A 16,299-nucleotide genomic window follows, 5' to 3' on the forward strand; every position below is an offset into this window, starting at 1 on the left:
CCATTCTCAAGTAGGTCTGTGTCTTCATTCCTGTTTTACCCCTAGGTTCTTCATGACATTTTTTTAAATTCCATGTATATGTGTTAGCATACGGTATTTGTCTTTCTCTTTCTGACTTACTTCACTCTGTATGACAGACTCTAGGTCTATCCTCCTCATTACAAATAGCGCAGTTTCGTTTCTTTTTATGGCTGAGTAATATTCCATTGTATATATGTGCCACATCTTCTTTATCCATTCATCCGATGATGGACACTTAGGTTGTTTCCATCTCTGGGCTATTGTGAATAGAGCTGCTATGAACATTTTGGTACATGACTCTTTTTGAATTATGGTTTTCTCAGGGTATATGCCTAGTAGTGGGATTGCTGGGTCATATGGTAGTTCTATATTTAGTTTTTTAAAGAACCTCTATACTGTTCCCCATAGTGACTGTATCAATTTACATTCCCACCAACAGTGCAATAGTGTTCCCTTTTCTCCACACCCTCTCCAGCATTTATTGTTGGTAGATTTTTTTTGATGATGGCCATTCTGACTGGTGTGTGGTGATACCTCATTGTAGTTTTGATTTGCATTTCTCTAATGATTAGTACTGTTGAGCATCCTTTCATGTGTTTGTTACAAGCTGTGTATCTTCTTTGGAGAAATGTCTATTTAGATCTTCTGCCCATCTTGTGGTTGGGTTGTTTGTTTTTTTGATATTGAGCTGCATGAGCTGCTTGTACATTTTGGAGATTAATACTTTGTCAGTTGCTTCATTTGCAAATATTTTCTCCCATTCTGAGGGTTGTCTTTTTGTCTTGTTTATGGTTTCCTTTGCCGTGCAAAAGCTTTGAAGTTTCATTAGGTCCCATTTGTTTATCTTTGTTTTTATTTCCATTTCTCTAGGAGGTGGGTCAAAAAGGATCTCGCTGTGATTTATGTCAAAGAGTGTTCCTCCTGTTTTCCTCTAAGAGTTTTATAGTGTCTGGCCTTACATTTATGTCTTTAATCCATTTTGACTTTATTTTTGTGTATGGTGTGAGGAAGTGTTCTAAATTCATTCTTTTACATGTAGCTGTCCAGTTTTCCCAGCACCACTTATTGAAGGGGCTGTCTTTTCTCCATTGTATATTCCTGCTTCCTTTATCAAAAATAAGGTGACCATAGGTGTGTGGGCTTATCTCTGGGCTTTCTATCCTGTCCCATTGATCTATATTTCTGTTTCTGTGCCAGTACCATGCTGTCTTGATTACTGTAGCTTTGTAGTATAGTCTGAAATCTGGGAGCCTGATTCCTACAGCTCCGTTTTACTTTCTCAAGATTGCTTTGGTTATTCGGGGTCTTCTGTGTTTCCATACAAATTGTAAAATTTTTTGTTCTAGTTTTGTGAAAAATGCCAATGGTAGTTTGATAGGGATTGCATTGAATCTGTAGATTGCTTTGGGTGGTATAGTCATTTTCACAATTCTAGTTTTTCCAATCCAAGAACATGGTATATCTCTCCATCTGTTTGTATCATTTTAAATTTCTTTTGTCAGTGTCTTATAGTTTTCTGCATCCAGGTCTTTTGTCTCCTTAGGTAGGTTTATTCCTAGGTATTTTATTCTTCTGGTTGCAATGGTAAATGGGAGTGTTTCCTTAATTTCTCTTTCAGATTTTTCATCATTAGTGTATAGGAATACAAGAGATTTCTGTGCATTTACTTTGTATCCTGCTACTTTACCAAATTCATTGTTTAGCTCTAGTAGTTTTCTGGTAGCGTCTTTAAGATTCTCTCTATATAGTATCATGTCATCTGCAAAGAGTGACAGTTTTATTTCTTTTCCAATTTGGATTCCTTTTATTTCTTTTTCTTCTCTGATTGCTGTGGCTAAAACTTCCAAAACTATGTTGAATAAGAGTGGTGAGAGTGGACAACCTTGTCTTGTTCCTGATCTTAGTGGAAATAATTTCAGTTTTTCACCACTGAGAATGATGTTGGCTGTGGGTTTGTCATATATGGCCTTTATTATGTTGATATAAGTTCCCTCTATGCCTTCTTTCTGGAGAGATTTGATCATGAATGGGTGTTGAATTTTGTTCAGAAGCTTTTTCTGCATCTATAGAGATTATCATATGGTTTTTACCCTTCAGTTTGTTAATATGGTGTATCACATTGATTGACTTGCATATATTGAAGAATCCTTGCATTCCTGGGATAAATCCCACTTCATCATGGTTTATGATCCTTTTAATGTGCTGCTGGATTCTGTTTGCTAGTATTTTGTTGAGGATTTTTGCATCTGTGTTCATCAGTGATATTGGCCTGTAGTTTTCTTTCTTTGTGACATCTTTGTCTGGTTTTGGTATCAGGGTGATGGTGGCCTCGTAGATTGTGTTTGGGAGTGTTCCTTCCTCTGGTATATTTTGGAAGAATTTGAGAAGGATAGGTGTTAACTCTTTTAAATATTTGATAGAATTCACCTGTGAAGGCATGTGATCCTGGGCTTTTGTTTGATGGAAGGTTTTTAATCACAGTTTCAATTTCAGTGCTTGTGATTGGTCTATTCATATTTTCTATTTCTTCCTGATTCAGTCTTGGCATGTTGTGCATTTCAAAGAATTTGTCCATTTCTTCCAGGTTGCCCATTTTACTGGCAAAGAGTTGCTTGTAGTAATCTCTCATGGTCCTTTGTATTTCTGCAGTGTCAGTTGTTACTTCTCCTTTTTCATTTCTAATTCTACTGATTTGAGTCTTCTCCCTTCTTTTCTTGATGAATCCGGCTAATTACTTATCAATTTTGTTTATCTTCTCAGAGAACCAGCTTTTAGTTTTATTGATCTTTGCTATTGTTTCCTTCATTTCTTTTTCTTTTATTTCTGATCTGATCTTTATGGTTTCTTTCCTTCTGCTAACTTTGGGTTTTTTTTTTTTTCGTTCTTCTCTCTCTAATTGCTTTAGATGTAAGGTTAGATTGTTTATTTGAGATGTTTCTTGTTTTTTGAGGTAGGATTGTATTGCTATAAACTTCCCTCTTAGAACTGCGTTTGCTGCATCCCATAGATTGTGTGTCATCATGTTTTCATTGTCATTTGTTTCTAGGTAGTTTTTGATTTCCTCTTTGATTTCTTCAATGATCTCTTGGCCATTTAGTAGCTTATTGTTTGGCCTCCATGGGTTTGTATTTTTTACATTTTTTCCCTGTAATTGATATCTAGTCTCATAGCATTGTGGTCAGAACAATGCTTGATACGATTTCAATTTTCTGAAATTTTCTAAGGTTTGATTTGTGACCCAAGATATGTTCTATTCTGGAGAATGTTCCATGAGCACTTTAGAAGAAAGTATATTCTGTTGTTTTGGGATCGCATGTGCTATAAATATCAATTAAGTACATCCTGTTTAATGTATCATTTAAAGTTTGTGTTTCCTTATTTATTTTCATTTTGGTTGATTTGTCCACTGGTGAAAGTGGGGTGTTAAAGTCCCCTACTATGATTGTGTTACTGTCGATTTCCCCTTTTAAGGCTCTTAGCATTTGCCTTATATATTGAGGTGCTCCTATGCTGGGTGCATAAATATTTACAATTGTTCTATCTTCTTCTTGGATTGATCCTTTGATCATTATGTAGTGTCCTTCTTTATCTCTTGTAATAGTCTTTATTTTAAAGTCTATTTTGTCTGATATGAGAATTGCTACCCCAGCTTTCTTTTGATTTCCATTTGCATGGAATATCTCTTTCCATCCCCTCACTTTCAGTCTGTATGTGTCCCTAAGTCTGAAGTGGGTCTCTTGTAGGCAGTATATATATTGGTGTTGCTGCTGTATCCATTCAGCCAGTCTATGTCTTTTGGTTGGAACATTTAGTCCATTTACTTTTAAGGTAATTATCAATATGTATGTTCCTATTACCACTTCTCAATTGTTTTGGGTTTGTTATTGTAGGTCTTTTCCTTCTCTTGTGTTTCATGGCTAGAGAAGTTCCTTTAGCATTTGTTGTAAAGCTGGTTTGGTGGTGCTGAATTCTCTCAGCTTTTGCTTGTCTGTAAAGGTTTTAATTTCTCCATCGAATCTGAATGAGATCCTTGCTGGGTAGAGTAATCTTTCTTGTGGGTTTTTCCCTTTCATCACTTCAAATATGTCCTGCCACTCCCTTCTGGCTTGCAGAGTTTCTGCTTAGCTGTTAACCTTAGGGGGATTCCCTTGTATGTTATTTGTTGCTTTTCCCTTGCTGCTTTTAATATTTTTTCTTTGTATTTAATTTTTGATGGTTTGAATAATATGTGTCTTGGTGTGTTTCTCCTTGGATTTATCCTGTATGGGACTCTCTGCACTTCCTGGACTTGATTGACTATTTCCTTTGCCATATTAAGGAAGTTTTCAACTATAATCTCTTCAAATACTTTCTGAGACCCTTTCTTTTTCTCTTCTTCTTCTGGGACCCCTATAATTCGAATGTTCATGCATTTAATGTTGTCCCAGAGGTCTCAGAGAGTGCCTTCAATTATTTTTCATTCTTTTTTCTTTATTCTGCTCTGATGTAGTTATTTCCACTCTTTTTCTTCCTGGTCATGTATCTGTTCTTCTGCCTCAGTTATTCTGCTATTGATTCCTTCTAGAGAATTTTTAATTTCATTTATTGTGTTGTTCATCCTTGTTTGTTTGCTCTTTAGTTATTCTAGGTCCTTGTTAAATGTTTCTTATGTTTTCTCCATTCTATTTACAAGATTTTGGATCATTTTTACTGTCATTACTCTGAATTCTTTTTCAGGTAGACTGCCTATTTCCTCTTCATTTGTTTGGTCTGGTGAGTTTTTACCTTGCTCCCTCATCTGCTGCATATTTCTCTGTTTTCTCATTTTGCTTATCTTTCTGTGGTTGGGGTCTCCTTTTCTCAAGGTGCATATTTCCTGCTGTTATCGGTGTCTGACCCCAGTGGGTAAGGTTGTTTCAGTGGGTTGTGTAGGCTTCCTGGTGGAGGGGACTGGTGCCTGTGTTCTGGTGGATGACGCTGGATCTTGTCTTTCTGGTGGACAGGGATGCGTCCAGTGGTGTGTTTTAGGGTGTCTGTGAACTTAGTATGATTTTAGGCAGCCTCTCTGCTAATGGGTGGGGCTGTGTTCCTCTCTTGCTAGTTGTTTGGCATGGGGTGTCCAGCACTGGAGCTTGCTGGCTGTTGGGTGGAGCTGGGTCTTAGCGTTGAAACGGAGTTCTCTGGGAGAGCTCTTGCTGATTGATATTATGTGGGGCCAGGAGGTCTCTGATGGTCCAGTGTCCTGAACTCGGCTCTCCCACCTCATAGGCTCAGGCCTGACACCAGGCCAGAGCACCAAGACCCTGTCAGCCACATGGCCAGGTACATGGGAATTTTCTTGCCTTTTGGGAAGTCTGAGGTCTTCTGCCAATGTTCAGTAGGTGTTCTGTAGGCGTTGTTCCACATGTAGATGTATTTTTGATGTATTTGTGGGGAGGAAGGTGATCTCCATGTCTTACTCTTCCATCATCTTGAAGGTCTCCCCCATCACCACCTTAATGTATCAGTGGCGAGATAAGGATGAGAATTCTCATGGCAGAGTGGAGAGCCTCGTTTGTTTCTAGAAACACTGTTCTTCTCATCAGATCACAATTAGCAGTAAGAATTCAAGTATATTTATTCTGAGTGTTACTTTAGTTTCAATAACCTGGGAATCTTCTTAAAAGTACCTATGATAAGTGGGAGGACAGTGTTCTCTCTCTCTCTCTTTTTTCCCCCTCCTTCCCTCTCTTCCTTTCTTCCTCCCTCCCTTCCCCTCTCTCCCCCTTCCTACCTCCTTCTTCCCCTTTTTGAATGAGAAATAAACCTTAATTAGGTTAAACTCCTAGGGTTTCAGGGTTGCTTTCAAACAGCAGCCTAACCTAATACTGAAGTATATTCTACAGTAACTAAAACCTTAAAATCTGTCTTTGGCTTAGCAGGCATGCAACAGTGAGGAAACCCATATTGGAAGCTGAAAAGATGGCCAACCATATTAAGCAGTGAGAATAAATGTTAAAACTCTTGCCTCACATAAATTGGGGGTCATATTATGTGCCTACTCAGCAGGCACTTCTAGAAGAAATTGGGAATCAAAACCTTATTTGTGTCGGTTAGTTTTTTACACTAATTGAAATTTTTATTGAGGTAATTGTGGATTCACATTTAGTGTAAGGAATAATATAGGTTCTGAAGAAATAATATAGAGTTCCTATTTATAGTGTACCTAGTTCTCCCCAGTGATAGCATCTTACAAGACTGTAGTACTGTATTGCAACTGGGGTATTAACATTTATAAAATTTGTATTGTTCAGATTTCTACAGTTTTACTTTGTGTGTGTGTGTGTGTGTTTAGTCATATACAATTTTATCACATGTGTAGGTTTGTATATCCACAACCATAGAAAAAAAACAGAATACTTCCATTACTACAAGAATTCCTCATATTCCCCTTTTATTGCCACACCCAGCTCCCTCCCACCATATCCCCCCTACTCCCTGCCCCCTAATTCTTGGCAACCACTAATCTATTCTCCCTTTCTAAAATTTTATCATTTCAAAATACTATATAAGATGAAATCATGTAGCATGTAACCTTTAGGGGTTGGCTTTTTTTCACTCAGCATAATTCCCCAGAGATTCATCTAAATTGCTATGTGTATCAGTGGTTTGATCCTTTTTGCTGCTGAGTAGTTTTCCATGGTTTAGATGTACTACAGTCTGTTTACACATTTACCTGTTGTAGTACATCTTAGATGTTTCCAGCTTTTGGCTACTTATGAGTAAAGCTTCTATGAATATTTCTGTACAGAGTCTTGTATGAACATAAGTTTTCATTTCTCTTGGATAGATGCCCAAGAGTGCAATTGCTAGGTCATATGGTAGTTGCGTCTTTAGTTTTATTTTAAAAACTGTTACACTGTTTTCCAGAGAGACTGTACCATTTTACATACCCACCAGCAATGTATGAGTAATCTAATTTGTCTGCGTCCTCAACATTTGGTATTTTCACTTTTTTTTTCATTTTAACCATTCTGATAGATGTGTAGTGAGATCACTGAAGTTTTAATTTGCATTTTTCTAATGGCTAATGATGTTGAACATCTTTTCATGTGCTTATTTGTCATGAGTATATCTTCTTTGATGAAATGTCTGTTCTTGCCTTTTGTCCATTTTCTAATTAGATTTTTTTTTTACTGTTGTTTTGAGAGTTCATTATATATTCTAGATACTAGTCCTTTGCTAGCTATGTGGTTTGCATATATTTTCTCCTACTCTGTACCTTGTCTCTTCTTAACAGAGTTGTTCACAGGACAAAAGTTTTTAAAATTAAGTCCAGTTTATCAGGTTTTCCTTTTATGGATCATGCTTTTGGTGTGAAGTCTAAGAACTTTTTGTGTAGTCCTATATACCCCCAATTTTCTCCTCTGTTTTTTCCTACAAGTTTTATTGTTTTGTATTTTATATTTAAGGCTGTGATCCATTTTGAGTTAATTTTTGTATAAGCTGTGAGGTTTAGATCAACGGTTTTTTTTTCCTCTATGGATATCAAATTGTTTTCTGGGATCTCTATTCTGTAGATCTATATGTCTTTCCCTCCACCAATACCACACTCTCTTAATCAATGTAGCTGTATAGTAAGCCTTAATATCTTGGAGAGTAATTTCTCCCACTTTATTTTTCTCCATCAAGGTTGTTTTAGCTATTTTAATTCCTTTGCATTTCCATGAAAATTTGCTGGGATTTGATAGGAATTACATTAAATTTATAGATCAATTTGGGGGAAAATTAACATCTTTACTGTGTTGATTCTTCTCATCCAGGAACATAGTATGTCTCAATATTTATTTAGGTCTTCTTTGAGTTCTTTCATCAGCATTTTGTAATTTTCAGCACCCACATCATGTATATGTTTTGGTTTTGTTAGACTTATACCTAAGTATTTCATTTTATTTGTAGTGATTGTAAATGATATTGCATTTTAAATTCTGGTTTCTACATGTTCATTTTTAGTACATAAAAACACAATTTTTATATGTTGATCTTGTATGCCTGCTGAACCCACTTCTAGGAGTTTGGTATTTTGGGGTTTTGTTTTGTTTTTGATTCCTTGGGATTTTCTACATAGGTAGTGACATCATCTGCAAAAAGGGACAATTTTATTTTTTCCTTCCCCATCTGTATGCTATTTATTTCTTTTTCTCACAGTACACTGGTTAGAACTTCAGGACCATGTTGAATAAGAGTGGTGAGAACAACAACAACAAAAAGAGTGGTGAGAACAAACATCTTTGCCTTGCTTCTGAGTTCAGTCTTTCACTGGAAGTATGACTTTAGGTATAGGTTTTTTTGTAGATGCTTTTTATCAAATTGAGGTAATTCCACTCTTTTCCTGACTTTTTTATCATTAATTTTTATTATTAATGAGTACTGGATTTTGTCAAATGCTTTTTCTACATCAATTGATATAATCATATGATTTTTCTTCTTTAACTTGTTGATATGGTGGATTACATTGACACATTTTTGTTTGTTTGTTTGTTTTGTTTTGGGTTTTTTTTTTTTTTTTTGGTGGTATGCGGGCCTCTCACTGTTGTGGCCTCTCCCATTGCGAAGCACAGGCTTTGGACCCGCAGGCTCAGCGGCCACGGCTGACGGGCCCAGCCGCTCTGCGGCATGTGGGATCTTCCCAGACCGGGGCACGAACCCATGTCCCCTGCATCGGCAGGCAGACTCTCAACCACTGTGCCACCAGGGAAGCCCTACATTGACACATTTTTAAACATTGATTCAACCTTACATTTATGGAATAAATTCTACTTGGTCCTGGTTTCTAGTTCCTTTTATATGTTGTTGGATTTGGTTTGCTAGAATTTTCTTGAGAATTTTTAAGTGTTTGAGAGATTTTTTTTAATTGTTATTTTATATTGGAGTATAGTTTATTTACAATGTTGTGTTAGTTTTAGTTATACATATACATATATCTATTCTTTTTCAGATTCTTTCCCATGTAGGTTATTACAGAGGTTTGAGTTGATTTTTGTTCATAGTTAGAGGTAGGGGGTCAACTTCAGTTCCATGTAGATATGCAGTTTTCCCTGTATTGTTTGCTGAAAAAGACTATGCTTCCCCCCATTTTATTGTCTTGGCACCTTGGTTAAAAACGAATTGACCATAAATATAAGGTTTTATTTGTGGACTTCATTTCTGTTCCATTGATCTCTATGGCTATCCTATGCTAATACCATGCTGTCTCGATTACTGTAGCTTTGTATTATGTTTTAAAATTGGATGGTGTAATTCCTGCAATTTATTATTCTTTTTCAGATTGCTTTGGCTATTCTGGGTCTTTTGTCTTTCCATGTAAATTTTAAAGCTTGTCTATATCTACATAAGTAGCCTTCTGGAATTTTCATTGGCATTGCATTGAATTTGTAGATCAATTTGTGAAGAATTGACATCTTAACACTATTGAGTCTTTCAATCCATGAACATGGAATATCTCTTCATTTTTTTAGACCTTCTTTAGTTTCTCTTAGCAATGATTTATAGTTTCCAGTGTACAAGTCTTATAGTTCATTTGCTAAGTTTATTCCTGAGTGTTTTAATTCTTTTTTATGCTACTGTGAATGGAGTTGTTTTATTAATTTCACTTTCATATTGTTCAGTACAATTACTTTTTTAATAATGTCAAATGTATATGGCATAGTTCCCATCAAATTTTGACTATTACTAGCATTTTACTTCTAGTATGATGTATAATTTAATAGGCCTGCAGGGACAATCACTGACGCATATCATGGGACCAGAACTCTGGGCAGTTAAGTGCCTAGGTGCAGTTTTTGCCCTTAAGGAATGAAACTCCTGAAAAATGTAAAGTATGTTCATACAGAGATAGTCTTGAGAATTCAATTTGAAGCCATGACAAAATATTTATGGTAAGCCTTTCAATAATGCCGACTTGTGTTTCTCGACATTTCATTGATTTATAAAAATGTTTATAAAAGTACTCTTTTGCATTTAATATGTATCAATCAGCTACTTAAGTAGTTTGTGCTTATGTTGACACTTCTGGCCTCAAGTTAATGGTTTGTTGTAGTGCTCATTTGTGCTTCTGTCACATTGAAAAATGTTATTCAGGGGTAAAAAATTGGTCCCTGCAGTTAGTTATTACAACAGAAAGGAGATGTGTTTTCCCAGACTGTTCTCCTAGCCTTTCAGTAGACAACCATCATTTAAATCACTTGTTCTTAAAAGGTGTGATCTTACAGAATGCCTATATGTCATAAGATAGAATGAGGTATTATACCTCAAAAACTGCAAAACATTGGTTCTTTTCCAATTGGCTGAATAAAATTAAAGTATATTATTCCTCATTTTTTAGTTTTTCTCTTGTAAAGTTTTCCTTAAATTTTTGGCACCAGTTATTGCTTATCAACCAGTGAGCATTAATGAACACTAAAACAAATGACCAAATTTATTTGTGCACATTAACAGATAAACTCAGATTATCACACTTACTTCAACAGCTTATTTTTACTGCATAAAGTTACTGTTCTATATGGTGAAACTAATGGTATTTTGTGTTGTTCTGCCCCTGAGCAAATTAAGGACCACCAAGTTAAATAAATCATTAGAAAGGAACTGAAATGTGAAAATATTCAGTGTACTAATTTGCTTATAGGCAGCAAAGACCTACCAAAATCCACACATTCAATTTCATGACCATCCTGTAGGACACTTTTAGGCTGTAATGAGTAAAAAGCAGTTAACACTTCTCTTCAACAAAATAGAAATGTCAGGTAGACTGTTACTTCCCTGAAAGCTAGGGAGAGCAAATCAAGAACAGTCTTGTGCAATAGTTTCCAACCAGACAGAGGCATGTTTTTCTCTTCCTCTGTATTTTTTAATACTTAAAGCTATTAAAATTGACATGTATGGGACTCCCCTGGCTGTCCAGTGGTTAAGACTCCATACTTCCACTGCAGGGGGCATGGGTTCAATCCCTGGTCGGGGAACTAAGATCCCACAAGGCGCACGGCGTGGCCAAAAAAAAAAACAAAAAATTGACATGTAAAGTTTTGTCAATCATATGTTGAAGGGAGAATGTAAGTTATGTTCCTGGGATATTTTGTCCTCTGAGTAATGATGTGTGTCTTTTCCCTTTACAGGCATGCTGCAAAGGAATGTAGAAGAGGTACAAGTTTTCGAGTATCGTCATTACAAGGAGCAGGAATGCAATGTCAGGATTGCTTTTGATTGAATGACCTTATCTTCAGCATGCTGTTTTTGGATTATACATTACCTACAAATTTTGATGGGTTTTGTTAGAGTACTATTTACAGTTAATATTTAATCTTTGGTGGCAATAAAGGCTGCATGTATTTTTCCCCCACTTAAATATTGTGCTGTTGGGAATGATACTGTAGTTTGTCTTTTAGTATTAGCAAATCAAAACTATATCAGCTCTTCTGTCTAGACAGCAGCCTATTTGATGTTGACTCTGTGTGTGCAATTCATGGCTTACTCTGCTAGATTCCATATCTTACCGCCAGCACACATTGTCCTTTTCACTCCAACCAGATCATAAAGAAATGTTTGCCAAAAAATAGATGCCAACCAGTCCTTACTGGGTGCCTGTTAACATTCAACGTATAGTGTTAGCTACTGTAAAGTCTCTCTCCTCAAAAGAACTTACTGTCTACTTTGAGATATACTTAATGCCTGTCTGTATAAAAAAACAGTATAGACAATACAAGGAAGTGTGTTATGAAGTACAGAAAGTATGCAATAGAAATTCAGAGAAGGGAGGAAGAGTTAGGATGGATTAGGGACTTGATTTAGGTTATTTTAAAAAGGGTATGGTTCAGGCAATTCATTTATTTTTGATGTCCAGATAATCTGGTGTTTTACTTGGCTTTAGCATATGATTTATAGTTGTGGGTTTTGTGTATTTGTGTATTTGTTTTTCAAGAAAAAGCGTTGTTCTTGGCTTGGAAACAGTCTGATTTCTTGTGTTTCATGTTTTACCTAAGTCATAAATAAAGGCAATGCTCTGAAAAATAAAAGTATAACAATAAAATAAACTACTTAAAAGTTTTTGAGTGACTAAAGCTTAATTGCCTGTAATTCCTGAGCTGAATTTCTGTTGCACTGACTGAACATGACCATCCTGAAGGGTACATATTATGGAAAGAATATATTTTTGAAATGAGTATTAGTGATTTACATCACCTTATGAGTAAACCAAATATCAGAACTTACATGGCCTCTTTTTTTCCTACCCACACTTCTCAAAGTAGCAGCTTCTAATGAGGTAAGTTTTCATTACCTCTCAAAATTACAGAGACCATTTAATTTTATGGATGATTTCTGTAGGTAAACAGCTTTTGAGTATTATCTTGAGTAACCTTTAATGTTTGAATACAATATTGTTATCCTAGATAAAGACATTTCCCCTATTGTTTTTGGCAATTCAACTCTTGTAGTCTGTGAATACGTTAAGTTCCACATTCAGGAAAGAGAACATAGTATATAGAAGTAAATACTGGATTTATTCTTGTCCCTGCTTAATTAACTGGACAGATAATTTCATTTGGAGCATTATCTTTTGTCTATAACATGAAGAAAGAGTTGGACCATATGAAGGTTTTCCCAACGGGAAGAAACTAATTTTCATTTCTCACAAGTTTTTTGATTCCTTTATGTCTTTTCACTACCAGTACTTGCTTACTGTAAACTTCCTCAGTAAAATAAAGAAAGAGGAGGCTACAGTACTCCTATTGACTTTGCATTGGGAGTTCTAATATTTTTTTCAGGACATAAAAGAGGCATGTGATACAGAGTAAAGTAAGTCAGAAAGAGAAAACCAAATACCGTATGCTAACACATATATATGTTATATGTGTTAGTGGTTATGAAGAACCTAGGGGCAGGATGGGAATAAAGACGAAGAATGGACTTGAGGATATGGGGAGGGGGAAGGGTAAACTCGGACAAAGTGAAAGAGCGGCATGGACATATATACACTACCGAACGTAAAATAGATAGCTAGTGGGAAGCAGCCGCATAGCACAAGGAGATCAGCTCAGTGCTTTGTGACCACCTAGAGGGGTGGGATAGGGAGAGTGGGAGGGAGGGAGACGCAAGAGGGACGAGATATGGAAGAGATATGGGGACATACGTATATGTATAACTGATTCACTTTCTTATAAAGCAGAAACTAACACACCATTGTAAAGCAATTATACTCCAATAAAGATGTTTTTAAAAAAGGCTAAAAAAAAAAAGAGGCATGTGAATGGCAAGTGGCTTCCAGATCAATGCAGTAATACTGTGGGTTTACTGGTAGATCTCAGTGTACTGTTTGGAGCCTTGGACTAAATCGTTTTTAAGGTTCCTTCTGACTCTGGTTCTAACATGTGTCTAAAAGACATGGCATGGTTGAACAGATATTAATTAAAAGAAATAACCTATTCTTGACAGTAATTTTAAGGCTACATTTATGTTAGGTACTGGAATCTTGAGACCCCTCTCCCCCGCAGCCATTGTTTAAGAGCAGCTAAGATATTAGCTGAAGGAGAATTCTTAAATTTGTCGTGCTGACACTTTCCCAGTGCTTATCTACGTTTTTTGTCCTCTGAAAAAGACAGCATTTATTCTATCTCATTTGGAAGATTTGAAAGACATGCACAGTTGTTTACTCTTAATATTAGATGAATGATGCTATCCCTCTTCAAGAGAAGATTTTTGGTTTTAGCATCTTCTTTCATACCTGGAAATTATAATTGCTTCATAATGTATTCATCAGAAGTGTGCTGTGAACAAAGCACCTAAAAAGGACAAAGCCTGAAAATATGTCTATGTTAAGGAGGAACTTCTGGCTTAATTAAACTAACCTTGTTAAATTGTCAGAAAGACAAGTGAGGCATATTTTTCAGTTTGTCATAAACTCTTCTGGGGGTGAAATTGTGAAATAACCTCGTGCTAAGATCTCTGTGGCCATGAATAACATTTAGTAATCTCAAAGCTTTTAATATACTGTCTGATATCCTTTTGAAGTGGGGAGAGGATGCTGTGGGGAAATGGAATAGCTATTATTCCACAGGTAATAAATTTGGCAGAGCTAGAAATAGCCTGGTTTTCCTTCTAGTGCAATTTTCTGAATGTTTGTCCCTTGGTACCTACCACTCGGACTGGCTACAGTTATACACAGGTACATAGATTACTTCCTTATGACCTTTCTTTGTAGTTGTAATTCCACCCCATGTATGTCTTTTTAGCCATTCATTCTCCACTCATCCCACCTAGTGGATTTGTAATGTAGTGTGTATCACTTCAGTACCAATAGAATGTATGTTTTATAGGAAGTTGTATACAAGTCTGGTGTGGTGGTCAGTGTACTAATCTGTTCCACCCTTTGCCGCCTTCCCAGGGGACAGACACACTAGCAACTTTGGTGTATTCTTCCATTTCCTTGTTGATCAATGTGTCAATTGGACACTTTGGTTGAGCAGCAGAATTCAGCCCACCACCATATAGGATTTACTTAATGTGGGTTATGTTATGACCCACACTTTGTTTTTGCTTAGATTCCATCCCTGTTCTGTGCCAAAACCACAAAATGGTGCATGTTAGAGCTGCATTCATTCACCTGTGTGCTTCAAGAGCACAGTCATTTGCATATGCTAGGTCTTGGATAACTCTAGTACTTTCCATGACATTCTCATCTGTTAGAAATTCTCAGGATAGGAAGTATAATGTCTTCCAGTAGCTGCTCTTTGGTCTTATCCTCTAACTTGAGTGTGGCAATACAGACAGTTTGAATAAGTCTGAACCTACTGGATAAACTTGGAATATTTTCTCATAGATGACCACACTGCAAGTGATTTTAAAACCATTCTTTTGGGCTTCCCTGGTGGCACAGTGGTTGAGAGTCCGCCTGCCGATGCAGGGGACACGGGTTAGTGCCCCGGTCTGGGAGGATCCCACATGCCGCGGAGCGGCTGGGCCCACGAGCCATGGCTGCTGAGCCTGCACGTCTGGAGCCTGTGCTCCACAACGGGAGAGGCCACAACAGTGAGAGGCCTGCGTACCGCAAAAAACAAAAACAAAAACAAAAAAAACACATTCTTTTGTATGGTACTTTATAGTCACCCTATTCTGAAGAATTATCCCCATTTTACAGATGAGGAAACTAGCCTAGACCAGTTAAAGAAACTTAATGAAATTTACATAGTCTTGTAACTTGCCAAACAAAAGTTCAAGTCCAGGTTGCCTACTATGTTATATTGGGAACTGAGAATCCAAGCAGTATGACCCCCCAAACCCATGATCCTTTTCTTCTTTGGCTCTCTGTGATATAAGAAGGGTTCTCTTTAATTAAAAAATATATTGACTAGGTAATATAATCATGTGGTTCAAAATTCAAGAAGAAAAAGTGAAAAGTTTTATCCCTCACCATCCAGTTCCCTTAACCCGGAATCATTTACTTATCACTGTCTTATGTTTTCCCAGAGGTATTTTATTGCATATACAAGCAAACACATACATATATTCCTGCTTTTTTAAAAACTAAAATGGAAGCATACTATACACATCGTGCTGTACCTTGTTTTTGCACTAAATATATTTTAGAGATTGTTCAGTAGCAGTCCATAGAGAACTTTGTCATCTTTGGTACTGCTGCATAGTTTTCCATTGAATGGATGTATAACATTCATGGATATTTAAGTTGTTTCCAATATTTTGTTATTATAAACAAGGTTGCATGACTAATTTTATATGTATACAAAATTTTATAATATATAGTTTATAAAATTGTATAGCCTATAATTAGATATGTACACATACAATTAATTTCTTGAGGATACATAGTATTGAGGATAAGTTGAATTGTTGCTTTAAAGGAAATGTGAATTTATGATTTAAATTGTATCCTCAAGTTGCCTTCCACAGAGGTACCAATTTATGTTTCTACCAGCAGTGTACTGAGAATGCCTGTTTCCCCTCAATCTCAACAAAACAAGTGTGTTCTCAAACTTGTGGATCTTTACTAATCTGGTGGGTGAAAAATGTTATTTTAATGTGCTTTTAGAAAATAAACTTTATTTTTTAAGAGAAGTTTTAGATTCACAGAAAAGTTGCATAGTACAGAGTTCTGTATTCCTCCACTCAGTTTTATTTAGTGTTAACATCTTAAATAACTCTTGTATATTTGTCACAGCTAATGAACCTTATTATTAACTAAAGTGCATAGTTTATTGATATTTCCATATTTTTTACCTAGGGCCCTTTTCTGTCCCAGGATCCCACATTACA

The 16,299-nt window shown here is 36.3% G+C and overlaps 1 protein-coding gene across 4 annotated transcripts in view; it reads left to right on the forward strand.

Annotated features, from left to right (window-relative positions):
- NUP62CL (nucleoporin 62 C-terminal like) overlaps window positions 1–12,025 on the forward strand; it is an 85,418-nt gene extending 73,393 nt beyond the window's left edge. For 3 of the 4 annotated variants that reach the window (XM_060086939.1, XM_060086937.1, XM_060086941.1), the window contains one exon: window positions 11,151–12,025. In XM_060086939.1, the coding sequence (XP_059942922.1) occupies window positions 11,151–11,242 (92 nt within the window). In that variant the 3' untranslated portion in view covers window positions 11,243–12,025. Of the gene's footprint in view, window positions 1–8,187; window positions 8,255–11,150 lie in introns of all 4 variants that reach the window. The other variant, XM_060086940.1, reaches the window with a different exon arrangement.
- The last annotated feature ends 4,274 nt before the right edge of the window (window positions 12,026–16,299 follow it).

Source organism: Mesoplodon densirostris, chromosome X (assembly GCF_025265405.1).
Source record: "Mesoplodon densirostris isolate mMesDen1 chromosome X, mMesDen1 primary haplotype, whole genome shotgun sequence".
Taxonomy (NCBI): Eukaryota; Metazoa; Chordata; class Mammalia; order Artiodactyla; family Ziphiidae; genus Mesoplodon; species Mesoplodon densirostris.